We start from the raw sequence: 13,870 nt of genomic DNA, 5'->3' as shown, positions 1-13,870 counted from the left end.
GCGACGCTGGGCTCTTTTGCCGCCAAAAGCGTCAGGGGGGCGTGACGCTTTGTTCGAGTGGCTCTGCATCAGCGCGGAAAGGAAGGAAAGTAAGCCAGCCCGGCTCTTCTCGGCTCATATCCCGGCACTTGGTGAGTGGAGAGGCGGTCGCCTCCCCTGCCACCCCACTCTGGGGGTCCTTGGCTTCTGCTGGGGGTGGGGGGATCCGAACGCTGTTTTGAATTTCACATTCCGAGTGGGCTAGCAGGGAGGTAGGAAGCCCCCCAGCCCGGCAGCGACCTTTTAAAACAGTCGCGCCGCTTCCGAGCTAACTCCTGAGGCACGGAAGTTCGCCTTTGGCGTTTGGCTTCAGAAGCGGTGCGGCTGTTTTAAAAGGATGCTGCCGGCCTGGGGGGCTTTCCAGAACCCCCCCAACCCCAACCCGGGTTCGGTGGGGGGCTAGGAAGCCCCCCAGGCCGGCAGCGTCCTTTTAAAACAGCCGCGCCGCTTCTGAAGCTAAACGCCAAAGGCGAACTTCCGCGCCTCAGGAGTTAGCTCGGAAGCGGCGCGGCTGTTTTAAAAGGATGCTGCCGGGCTGGGGGGTTCCTAGCCCCCCCCCCCGAACCCAGGCGAACTTCCGCGCCTCAGGAGTTAGCTCGGAAGCGGCGCGGCTGTTTTAACCTTGCTGTTCTGTTCGGGTCGTATGTGACACGAAGCCAAGTTTGAGTCCCTGTAAAAAATTTTCCCTGCATATCTGAAACTTGAAATTCCATGAGTTTTCATCATTTCAGGGGTTCTCTCTATGAGAATTTTTTTTTGGGGGGGGGTGGGGGGTTTCTTTCTTGCTGAAAAAAAAAACTCCCTAATGTTATGTTCCCGGGTCTATTTGACCTGGACTGCAAATTGATCATTTTAGGTACTTATATTTGGTCTTTTTGAAAGCTTTTTTCACCTGGAAACATGTTTGAACATTTCTGCACACAATGGAATGAAAATTGAATGGAAAAAATTAATCCTTATTGGTTTATTTTGCACATAAATGTGCCTCCCCCCCCGTTTTTGTGAATTTTTTTTAGGTTTATTGATAATTTTGCCTGCAAAATGCATTCTATTTTACTAAAGTTGGTGTGGGATTGGTAGCTTGAACATTTCTGAATATAAGAAAAATATAAAGGAACTGAAAAAAATGATTCTTACTGGTTTTTTAAAATCAGAAATAAGGCCTCCCCCCCCCCTCGGCTGCTAAAATATTTCTGAAAGCAATATCCTACATCCTTTGTCAATCTTTCAAACCATTAGAGGGACAGCTATATAACAGAGTGACCAGTTTTCAGTCATTCATCCAAGTCTATTTCTCTGGTAAGTAAAACAGCTATGTTTTTCTTTGGGATGTTACCTTCTGCTGCATGTGACATAAATGTTTTTTTTTTGCCTAGATTCAGTACTTTGCATCTGTTTCACAGAGTTTACCTTGGAAATAAACTGCATCTTTATCTGGTATGTGACAAACCTATTTTTTCCTGCTTTCTGTGGATTTTTTTGCATCATTCATGTTCTCTTTTTGTGGGGGCAGATCTTATAATTAATGTTTTTACAAATTACAGAAAGTATGCCTTACAAAAGACCACTAACAGAAGCAGAACTTGAAGAGGTTGCCAACGCCTCTTCTGAGGATGACTTCACACAGGAAAACCTTTCTGAAGAGGAGGATCACATCAGTGATGGGGACAGCAGATTTGAAAACTCTGATTCTGAAGCAGAAGAACCAGAAACACCTGTTCCAGATGTGCAAGGAATCCCTTCCAAAAACAGGGATGTCACTTGGTTTTCAAAATATAACCACACCAGAAAACTGTCTGCTGCAAATGTAATTACAACTACTCCTGGTCCCACCAGATTTGCCATTTCTAGAGCATCTGATATATTATCAACCTTTCTATTATTCCTAAATGTTACAATTACAGATATGATAATCAAAATGTCCAACATTGAGGGAAAAAATATTTATGGTGCTAATTGGGATCCAATAGATACAGCCACCCTACATGCATACATTGGCTTGCTTCTTTTAGCCGGGGTGTATAAATCATACGGCGAATCGTGCAGAAGTTTATGGGCTGCACATTCAGGCCGCCACATATTCAGAGCTACAATGTCTGTAGAAAGATTCTACAATATTTCCAGAGTGTTGCGGTTTGATGATAAAAAAGACCGAAGTCAAAGAAGGGCTGTGGATGAACTGGCGCCAATTAGAGATTTATGGAACAAATGGGTTGAAATTCTTCCAACACTATTCAATGTAGGTGAGTGTGTAACAGTTGATGAGCAACTGGTGGGATTCAAAGGGAGGTGCCCATTTCGGCAATATTTGCCAAGTAAACCAGCAAGATACGGAATTAAAATATGGACATTGTGTGATAGTAAAAGCTCATATGTTTATAATGCGCAGGTTTACACTGGTAGGATCCCTGGAGAAGGTCCTACAAAAAATTTGGCTTTGAAAGTTGTTTTAGACTTGACTTATGGCCTGCAAGGGCAAAAGGTAACCTGTGACAATTTTTTTACATCATATAATTTGGCACAACTGTTATTGAAAAGAAAACTCACCATGCTGGGCACTGTTAGGAAGAACAAGCCAGAGTTACCAGTAGGCATCCTTGCCAAAAGAGAGGTATTTAGTTCCACTTTTTATTTCAGTAATGAAACATCTATTGTTTCTTACGTTCCAAAAAAAAACAAACAAGTGATTTTGATGAGCACCATGCATCACGATGATAATATTAGCGGAAGGCCAGACAAAAAGCCGGAAATGATATTATCTTACAATGTCACAAAAGGCGCAGTGGATACATTGGACCAAGCATTATCCACATACACATGCAAACGAAAAACAAACCGGTGGCCCATGATAATGTTTTATAATATTATAGATGTTTCAGCATATAATTCGTTTGTATTATGGTCAGACATAGACCCAAATTGGAATAAAAAAAGGCTTCATAAGAGAAGACTATTCCTGGAAGAATTAGGTATGTCTCTAATACAGCCATATTTAGAAGCCAGAAAATATCAGCCCAGATGTGAAGAAGCATTAGCCATAATGCAGGCTACCCAGCAGCATGCTCAGGAGGAAACAAACCCCACACCCTCCACCAGCAGCACTCCCAGCACAAAAAGGAGGAGATGTGGCTTATGTCCATCTTCTAATGACAATAAAACTAATCTTACTTGTATTAATTGTAAAAAATACATTTGCAAAGCACATACCTGTTACTATTGTATTCATTGCAGCAAGCATTAAATATTTTCAAACGTTTTGTATATATAAAAGAAACTGTTTCTGTTATTTTTCATTTGTGGTCTTATATGTTCCATTTGTTATCAATAAATTTATAGTAAATTAAAACTGGCATGTTTGTTGTTTATGTGCAGAATGCAATAATTTCACACAGCCGGGGGGAGGAGCTTTTGTGAACAAAATAAACAAGTAAACATAATTTTTTCATTTCAAATTTGATTTTGTTGTGATTAGCAATGTTCAGACTTGTAATATAATGCATAAAGTTTTCAGAAATGTTGGCAATGGCAGCATAATAAAGATATAAATGAACAGAATTGCACACAGCCGGGGGGGGTGCTTTTGTGACAAAATAAACAAATAAGGGTCAATTTTTTCAGTTCAATTTTCATATCATTATGTGCAGAAATGTTCAAGCTACCAATCCCACACCAACTTTAGTAAAATAGAATGCATTTTGCAGGCAAAATTATCAATAAACCTAAAAAGAATTCACAAAAACGGGGGGGAGGCACATTTATGTGCAAAATAAACCAATAAGGATTAATTTTTTCCATTCAATTTTCATTCCATTGTGTGCAGAAATGTTCAAACATGTTTCCAGGTGAAAAAAGCTTTCAAAAAGACCAAATATAAGTACCTAAAATGATCAATTTGCAGTCCGGGTCAAATAGACCCGGGAACATAACATTAGGGAGGTTTTTTTTTCAGCAAGAAAGAACCCCCCCCCCAAAAAAAATTCTCATAGAGAGAACCCCTGAAATGATGAAAACTCATGGAATTTCAAGTTTCAGATATGCAGGGAAAATTTTTTACAGGGACTCAAACTTGGCTTCGGGTCACATACGACCCGAACAGAACAGCAGGGTTAAAAGGATGCTGCCGGGCTGGGGGGGTTCCTAGCCCCCCACCGAACCCGGATTGGGGGTTGGGGGGGTTCTGGAAAGCTCCCCAGGCTGGTAGCATCCTTTTAAAACAGCCGCGCCGCTTCCGAGCTAACTCCTGAGGCGCGGAAGTTCGCCTTTGGTGTTTGGCTTCAGAAGCGGCGCGGATGTTTTAAAAGGACGCTGCCGGCCTGGGGGGCTTCCTAGCCCCCCACTGAACCTGGGTTGGGGGTTGGGGGGTTCTGGAAAGCCCCCCAGCCCGGCAGCGTCCTTTTAAAACAGCCGCGCCACTTCTGAAGCCAAACGCCAAAGGCGAACTTCCGCGCCTCAGGAGCTAGCGGCGAAGTAACGTGAAGGATTGGAAAGCTGAAACCGCGCGGTTTCAGCTCCCCAATCCTCCATGTTACTTCGCTCCTGTCCTGGCTAAATCGTGTGGCAGCAAACATGCTTTGGGGGTTTGGCTGGGGGGGAGGGAGTTAGGAAGGTGCTACTTCTCCCCCCCAGCCAAACCCCCAAAGCATGTTCGCTGCCACACGATTTAGCGGCGAAGTAACGTGAAGGATTGGAAAGCTGAAACCGCCCGGTTTCAGCTCCCCAATCCTCCACGTTACTTCGCTCCTGTCCTGGCTAAATCGTGTGGCAGCAAACATGCTTTGGGGGTTTGGCTGGGGGGGAGGGAGTTAGGAAGGTGCAAAGCATGTTTGCTCCCACGGGGAAGGGAAAAGGCAGCGGCTTAAGCCCTTCCCTGTGCTTCGGAAGCCGCTGACGCGCCCCTCTGACGGCGTTCGGCGGCTTCCGAAGCACAGGGAAGGGCATTGAAAAGGCGCGATGCTTTTCCGGGCAGCCGGCTTGCTGGCCGGAGAAGCGGGCGATCCGGGAGTCCAGGAGGGGGAGAGAAAGAGAAAGAGAGAGGGGGGAGAGAGAGAAAGAAAGAGAGGGATAGAAAGAGAGAGAGAGAGTGAGAGATGCTCAGTGAGCCTTTCTTTGAAGTTGCCTTTCTTTCTTTCTTTCTTTCTTGCTCTTTTTCTTTCCCTCTTTTACCTTCCCTTCCTCTATTTCTTCTTTTCTTTCTCCTTCCCACCTTCTTCCCTCCCTCCCTCCCTCCCTTCACTCATTCCTCTCTTACTCTCCCCTTTCATAAGTTTCCTTGCTTCCTTCCTCTGTTCCTGTCCCTTCCCCCTTTCTTTCTTTCTTTCTTTCTTTCTTTCTTTCTTGCTCTTTTTCTTTCTCTCTTTTACCTTCCCTTCCTCTATTTCTTCTTTTCTTTCTCCTTCCCACCTTCTTCCCTCCCTCCCTCCACTCATTCCTCTCTTACTCTCCCCTTTCATAAGTTTCCTTGCTTCCTTCCTCTGTTCCTGTCCCTTCCCCCTTTCTTTCTTTCTTTCTTTCTTGCTTGCTTGCTTGCTTTTCTTGCTCTTTTTCTTTCTCTCTTTTACCTTCCCTTCCTCTATTTCTTCTTTTCTTTCTCCTTCCCACCTTCTTCCCCCCCTCCCTCCCTTCACTCATTCCTCTCTTACTCTCCCCTTTCATAAGTTTCCTTGCTTCCTTCCTCTGTTCCTGTCCCTTCCCTCTTTCCTTCCTTCCTTCCCACCCTCCTTCCATTCATTCACCCATTCCTCTCTTGATCGCTTAAAGCCGGTCCCTGGTGCAAAAAGGGTTGGGGACCTCTGTCCTACAGGATTGGGTGGCAGAGAAGTTGAACATATGTAAATTTAAAAGTTTAAGAAAGTTTACAAGTTAAGTGAAAGAAACTTCATTATTCATTTATATGTACATGTACATTTCTTCATTAAAAACATGTCTTTCTGCATAATTTAGACTAACTTTGTGAGTTTTTTGAGGGCTGGAACCAATTAAAATTATTTACATTAATTCCTATGGGGAAAAGTCGTTCGAGATAAGAGCTGCTCGACTTAAGAGCCCAGGTCCGGAACGAATTAAACTCGTATCTCGAGGTACCACTGTACCAAGCTATATCATCATCAATATATGATATACATTGTTCTGGTTTCATAGTAAAGCTAGATTCTCATTTTTAAGGATTTTAAATACTGGATCCTTATATTGTTGGATATCATGTCGATGTTTATATCTTTCCTTTTTTTAATTCTGGAGATTTTATTTGATTTGTTTTAGAAATTTTAAACTGCCAAGGAACTTAAGAACTATGTATTATATGGGGTGGCGCAGTGGTTAGAGTGCAGTACTGCAGGCAACTTTGGTTGACCTCTAGCCGCAGTTCGGCAGTTCAAATCACACCAACTCAAGGTTGACTCAGCCTTCTATCCTTCTAAGGTGAGTAAAATAAGGACCCAGATTGTTTGGAGCAATATGCTGTAAATCACTTAGAAAGGGCTGTAGAAAACACTATGAAAAGTATATAAGTCTAAGTACTATTGCTATGATAACTATATTTATATATATATACACTCACACATATACATACATACAAACACCAAACAATCACAATCACAGAGATCACATTAACACTGTGCATAAGATTTGTACAATGAAACTTCATATAGACATGGGGAATCATAGCTATTTTTTAAAATACTTGTTTGTTTGCTGTTATAGCAAATACTTGTAACGAGTGTTCATCATTGATTATTTTAAATATTAGTTGCTTTTTCTATCTGGTTTTAAGCCTTCATGACCAAGCAACTGCTCCAATGAGATTATTTGTTGACTATTACGAAGTCAGACATTATCTAAACATTCCTGGACTATACAGCTTAATTACAAACAATTATAAAATGAGTTTCTCTTTTAATCATAAAATAAATAATAGAATAATCCATGCTCCTGGTTTATTTTTTTGAGATTATTTAGTCTTGTTAGAAAAATTACAATACTTGCCCAGATAATTGCAAAATATGTCTGAGCTTTGAAGCCTTTGCTGAAAAAGTCCATACATCTAAATGTTTGTTATCAATTCAAAGGAAAACACATTTTAATTTTATCCTTAACACAATAAAGGAACAAACAAACAAACAAACATATGGGCAATGGATTCCATTTGATTCTTGTGACAATCATAGATAAGGAAACTTCATGTCTTGCTCAACATGAATCAATTATTCTAATGAGATTTTTTTTAACATGAAAAGTGAATCATGCCTTTCATCACTTCGCAACTGCTGTTCAAATTTACATGTTGCTTGCCATCTGAAAAAGACTGATCTTGTGAAACAAACTGAAAATCAATTGGCAACAAAAGCTCCTAACGACTTCAATGAGATCAGTATCTTTTCAGGCATCCTCTGAGCAGACTTTTTGTGACATTCCAACTGGTGTTAAAAAACAACAACACCGGTTCTCCTGGGTCCACTCTACTTGGTTTTAATTTTAATACGCCCAAAAAACAAATGGTTTATCAAACAAGACAAATGAAAGAAAATACAGTCCAAAAAGATTAGTGCTTAGATACAATTGAAATAGATTAAAGTGTCTTCCCATTTTTTAAGCAGAAAGGAACATTTTTAAACACTTGAAGATAACTAATTATCACCTCGGGGGATGGGAAGAATGTGCAAACTATTATTTCATTTGAAACTCCAGATCTTTTTCACTACAATGAATTAAGCACTTTCTAGGCCAAATAAAAATATGAGCTGTTGATGACATAAGAAAGAAATAATTAGTATGCCACTGTAGGGGTACTAAGTTGCTATTCATGCCCTCCTGTATTTACATTCCCCTAATGAATGTTGCCACAGCTTGTTTTATTGTTCTGTGGGTTGTTTTTTTCTATATTATGCTTTCCAGTTAAAGTCTTTCTTTTCCTCTGCTTTGCTTAATTAAGGTTTATTGCTTTTAAATGCACAAAGTCCTGCTCACCTTTTAGTGTGACATAGCATTAGTTCCTTCGGAATATAATTTAATGCAAAGCAACCCATTGAGCTTTTATTTTCCCATTATATTCTAGGACTGGCTTCACAAGGTGAGATTGTCATGTGACTATTCTACATCACTTTATAGCAAAGTAAGAGAACCCATGGAGCTGGACACAGCATAAGGTCAGACATATTCACTTATATTCCTTAAATATTTTTTTTAACATGGATAATTTGCTAATGGACTGCCCTCAGTGAATTCATATGACAGTCTGGAATAACCTGTGTTAACTTCAGCATACACAAACAGGCATACATACACAAATGTACATAATTGGAATGATGTAAAGAAAAACAACAGAAATGAAAAATATTATGTGAATTAGTTAAAAGGCAATTGTTGCCCTTTTTGGCTTATTTCTAAATCCAGATTCTTTTATTGTGAATTGCAATTCACCAGCAAACCTATTGATAAAAAAACCCAAGATTAGTCAAGAGCTACTTCAAATATGTTTGCCATTTTAGATCAATCATAACTTTAAAAAATGACACTTTTTATATCATAGATGAAGACAAAGTTGTTTTTATTAATAAAATATCTACATGGCATGTTTTCTTAATAAAATATCTACATGGCATGTTTTCTTCAGTTGGAAGAATATCACTGTTGAATATTAGAAATAATGATGAATAAATGTCACCTTTTTATGTCTGGAGAAAAGCTAGAAGGCACTGGTCCATAAAATATAATTTGCTTGTTTTGACAAATAAGCTTCACTACCCAAAAGAATTGCTGCCAACAATGAAAAACAACACATTTATACTTAAAGAACTAGATGAATGATTCAGATAAATCCTGTTGACCTTAAAGTCTAGCAATCATCTTATTCCAAATTAGAATTATGAAGGAAACCTTAAAATGATTAAAATTTACTTCCTGTAAAATTCTGTTTAGTTGTTTTTTACAGGAAGGACAGTGCAATACTTTCACTTCTTAATATAAGAATATGTATCACCTTACATCTTTTAAATACCATTCAAATATGAAAAAGCTGTAAATCGATGTGTATGGGTCATGTTCTCTCATGGAAATCAATGTAACTATCACTGATAGCTACAAAGATTTAGAGAACAATTCTCTTTTAGTTATTATTTGTTTTGATTACTCAGTTTAAGAAATAAAATAAACTCAGTTTAAAGCAATTATTCCTGTCTTATTAATGCCTCTTTAAATAAGTGATTTATTTCTTTATGCATAACCAAGTCTTCCATTATTGTTAGCTGACAATAAAGGTCAGATATACAGTGAAAAAAATGAGAGAGTAAAATCAGTTATTTTAGGAACAAGCAGGAAGCCTCACAGCCTCCTTCTTTATTTCTCAAACATTTAAATTTATTTATTTATTTATTTATTTACTTACTTACTTACTTACTTACTTACTTACTTACTTACTTACTTACTTACTTACTTACTTATTGGATTTGTATGCCGCCCCTCTCCGTAGACTCGGGTCAGCTAACAACAGTAATAAAAGACAGCATGTAAATCCAATACTAAAACAGCTAAAAACCCTTATTGTAAAACCAAACATACATACAAACAAACATACCATACATAAATTGTAAAGGCCTAGGGGGGAAGAATATCTCAGTTTCCCCATGCCTGATGGCAGAGGTGGGTTTTAAGGAGCTTACGAAAGGCAAGGAGGGTAGGGGCAATTCTAATCTCCGGGGGAGTTGGTTCCAGAGGGCCGGGGCTGCCACAGAGAAGGTTCTTCCCCTGGGCCCCGCCAAATGACATTGTTTTGTTGACTGGACCTGGAGAAGGCCCACTCTGTGGGACCTAACCGGTCGCTGGGTTTCGTGCGGCAGAAGGCGGTCTCGTAGATACCCTGGTCCTGTGCCATGAAGGGCTTTATAGGTGATGACCAACACTTTGAATTTAAATGCTATTAAGATATTTTTAAGGAACATTATCATTACTGAACACTTTTGTAAGGTATTCTGTTAGCTTAATTTGTGTAACTGGACAAAGGTCTGATTCTAAAGACTCTAATTCCCTGGTTCTCAATGTGGGGCCCACGCCTCATAGGGGGCAATTTCATTTTTAATGGGGGCAATTGGAACCTTGTTAATGGCCTTTAGGCTTCCTCTGCATGAATAGTTCACTTTTTGAATAATAAGAAATATATGTCATGGGGAAAGGGAGGCCTCAGGATTTTAGTATGGGGCATGGCCTAAAAAGGGTTGGGAACCACTGCTCTAATTAGAAGTACCGTACCTATGTCTAAAAATATTAAATTTGTGTAGTTCAAAGTGATCCATTGCTTATTGTTAGAAATATAGCTACATTAGAAGCCAGCACCACCTACAGTAAATATAATCAAACTATATTATTTATTTTAAAAAAATTGAGGAAAATTTCTTCTGTGTAGTATTCTGGCAGAACTGATAAAAGCACTAGATTACCTCTCTCTGCCTCTCTCTTTGTTTTATCTTTCTTCTCCCAAGAAGAGATTGATGGGGTGAGGGGATCAGACAGCTTTTAATGTTCCGAACACATACTTACATATAGAAAATTGAAGTAGGAATCATACAGATTATTAGGCTGGCTATTCTTTTACAGGTAAACAATATTTTTGCTTTGCCATTTAGACTTAGAGATACCACAACTTGGTTCTAGCTTTCAGCAACTAGATTATCCCAATTTAGTTTCAAACTGCTGCAAAATACTACTGCTGTTCAACGAAGTGCTATGCTCCTTTGCAGAGGCCATTTCAAGCTGGACTGAAAAATGAATTCAATTTCAACAGGATGTCAAAGTGAAAAGGCGCGGCTTTCTGCCTTGATCCCTAAAGAGGAAACACTAAGGTGGGTGCCTATATTTCAGCTGGCTTCTTGCCTTTGCTTTTCTTCACTAGAAGAATGAGAATAAGATACATGTGTATCCTGAAAGACTCCCAATGTAGCTACTTTCATTTGGCACAAATAAGCTGAGACTTAGTAAATTCCAAGTGCTTCACTTTTTCAGAGTAGGCACAAAATTATCATAACTCTACAAACAGTGAACAATTTTAAGACTATTTAAATAATAATATTTATTAAATTAATAAATAACAAATAATAAACTTGTTTGTATTTTACAGGTTCCAATAAAATTTCTCAAACTACACTGATAATGATCAGCGCTACCAACTACCAATAAATCATGTTAGGGAACTTTCTTCTTTATTTTTTTCCCTTTCTATCTTCTTTTTTTCTTTCCCCACAGAGTATGATATAGCTACTGATATAGAATAAGGCATACTAAAGTAGAGTGTATCTTTTTTCATGGACAACTTTTTACTAATAGTTATAATGTGATTAGAAAATAGGGCACCACATTTTTCCATTTATCAGGGCTACTCTTCAAAATAATTTTAGGAATACCTACTGACATATGTATTGCATCATATATGTATAATATAAACAACACATCATATATTTATTTTGGCTGTGTAACTTGGCAATGACAATAACCACCTGCCCTCAGTAGCAGTAATATTAGTTGAGCATTATGAGGCTGTCACATTAGCAAATGATCATTGAGAAATTTGCAAATGACCTTCATGCTAACACAACAACACACACTGCTGCTGTTGTAAATCAGACTTTTATGCCTGCATTAAAATAGAAGCTATGTTACTTTTCTGCTATGGAAAGCAATGAAGACAGAAATGTCGTTGTCTGTTGCACAGAGCTATTATAAAGCCCATAAATAATAGTCAAATTGAATTATACTAAATGTGATGCTGGTGCAAAATAGTGGACAAATAACCCATACACCATCCTAAGGCTAATAGAGTTATAAGAGAGTTCTCTTCTGTCAGCAGAATTCTACTCGTATGATGTATTACAGTGAACAGTTTCCATGCAGCACCCATCTATTTTATAGGGTATTCTGCAGTGAAGAACATTTTGTCATCAGCAATGGACATTCCCTACAGTTTGGTTTTATAAAAAAATATGGAAGGCTTTCATTTTAATTTATTAACAGGTATGATGAAATGTATGTGCAGATTCCAGATTTTTACTAGCCCAGCTAACAATCATTTTGTAGACTGTCATCATTATCATAATCAATGTGCATTTAAGTGGTTCAGTTGCTTCTTCCCTGTGTCCCAAGAATTCCTGGAGACAAAGAGAAATGAATGTAATAGCGAATCATGAAATGTATTTGAATATAAGTACTCAGGTTGGTTGTTGGGCTGTTGGGCTGAGCTCCAAGCTTGGAAGTTTGGTTACAAATGTTTCATTACCATTTGAGTAGACGTTGTCAGTGTGCATGGAGACTGACAATGTCTCCTTGAATGGTGACAAAATGTTTTCAACCAAATTGCCAAGCTTGGAGTTCAGGCCAACAGCCCATAGCTGACCATTTCATCAGAAACAAAAGCATTAGTTTATGGTAGTGCACTTAAGAACTACCAGGTGAAGTTGCAGAGATCCAGAGGACCACAAAATGAAAGCAAAAAGTTGCAGTTTTTGTTTGATTCGTCCGTAGATGAAGAGATGAGACACAGGAACAGTTCAGCACCTTTATTGTCTATTAGCTAGAACTAATACGGACTGCCGGCTGGCGGCACGCAAGCTGCTTTTAAGGGCTTCCCTGAAGCCCACTAGCCACTGACAGCAGTTTATTTCTCCCACCATAGCTATGCAAATCCATACTCTGTACATAAGTACGTAACAGTTTTCAATAATTTTTTGCTGTAATTTACTACCCCTCTGTATTTTTGCCTTTGAGAGCTGAAAATGCTAAATATTTATTTATCAAAATCGTAAACTAATTGTAAAAGTCTCAGACAGATTTAAAATATTCATGCCAAAAGAAAAAAAAGAAATAATACAATTTGACTTAAAGTATATTCAATGAAATAAAACACAAAAACAATTAATTACATAAATTAGGGGAAAGACAAGAAATTGATCAAAATCTAAAATAATAGATTTTGTTTTGAGTGAAATAAAATATTATTAGTATGTACTTTAGCATATGATTAAGATATAACTAAAAGCATGGAAAATTATCATGACTTTTTCAGGTGACAAAGTAATGTTGATATGGAGAGAGTTTACGTGTCTGGGAACAATATTCCATAAAGATGCCACTTTGGAAAAGGCTATTTCCCTTGTAGTAATTAATTCCAAATCCTTTAGTGGAGAAATGTTGTTATGTATGGAGCAACATTTCCCACATTTGCATGCCAGTTGCTGATTGGCTAAAGTGTGACCAGCAAATTTAAAGAGATGGCAAGCTGCTTTATAAGCTGCTTCCCTGGAAACATGGCTTCATTCAGTTTACACTACAGCTTGATCAATAAAGAAATAGCAGCTACAGCATCTCAGTCTCATTCCTTGACTCAATCTAACAGACCTGGAGTAAAGTTTCTTTAGAAATCCTTTGTTTGTTTGTTTGTTTGTTTATTTATTTGTTTATTTGTTTATTTATTTATTTTTATGCCGCCCTTCTCCTTAGACTAAGGACGGCTTACAACATGTTAGCAATAGCAATTTTTAACAGAGCCAGCATATTGCCCCCACAATCCGGGTCCTCATTTTACCCACTTCTGAAAGATGGAAGGCTGAGTCAACCTTGAGCCGGTGATAAGATTTGAACCGCTGACTTTCAGATCTACAGTCAGCTTCAGTGGCCTGCAGTACAGCATTCTACCTGCTGCACCACCCCAGCTCTTAATGTCTGTATAGTTACATATGGAAGAAAGTGCTCCTTCATGTAACCTGTTTCCAAGGCTTTAAAGGTCAACACCCATTCTTTGGACCCAGAAATGGGCTGGCAGTAAATATAAATAGTGGAGTAGCAACATGATATG

The 13,870-nt window shown here is 38.7% G+C and overlaps 1 protein-coding gene across 1 annotated transcript; it reads left to right on the top strand.

Moving 5' to 3' along the window:
- Positions 1 to 1,741: 1,741 nt before the first annotated feature.
- LOC139167131 (piggyBac transposable element-derived protein 4-like) lies at positions 1,742 to 3,280 on the top strand (the record flags this gene model as incomplete). The annotated part of the gene is made up of 1 exon (XM_070751551.1): positions 1,742 to 3,280. A coding segment is annotated over one exon (1,539 nt), but the record flags the coding sequence as incomplete, so codon positions are not given.
- Between the last annotated feature and the right edge of the window lie 10,590 nt (positions 3,281 to 13,870).

The sequence above is a fragment of the Erythrolamprus reginae genome, chromosome 4 (genome assembly GCF_031021105.1).
Source record: "Erythrolamprus reginae isolate rEryReg1 chromosome 4, rEryReg1.hap1, whole genome shotgun sequence".
Classification (NCBI taxonomy): Eukaryota; Metazoa; Chordata; class Lepidosauria; order Squamata; family Dipsadidae; genus Erythrolamprus; species Erythrolamprus reginae.
The sequence above is the reverse complement of the archived record's forward strand: the minus strand, read 5'-3'. Positions and strand labels throughout refer to the sequence as shown.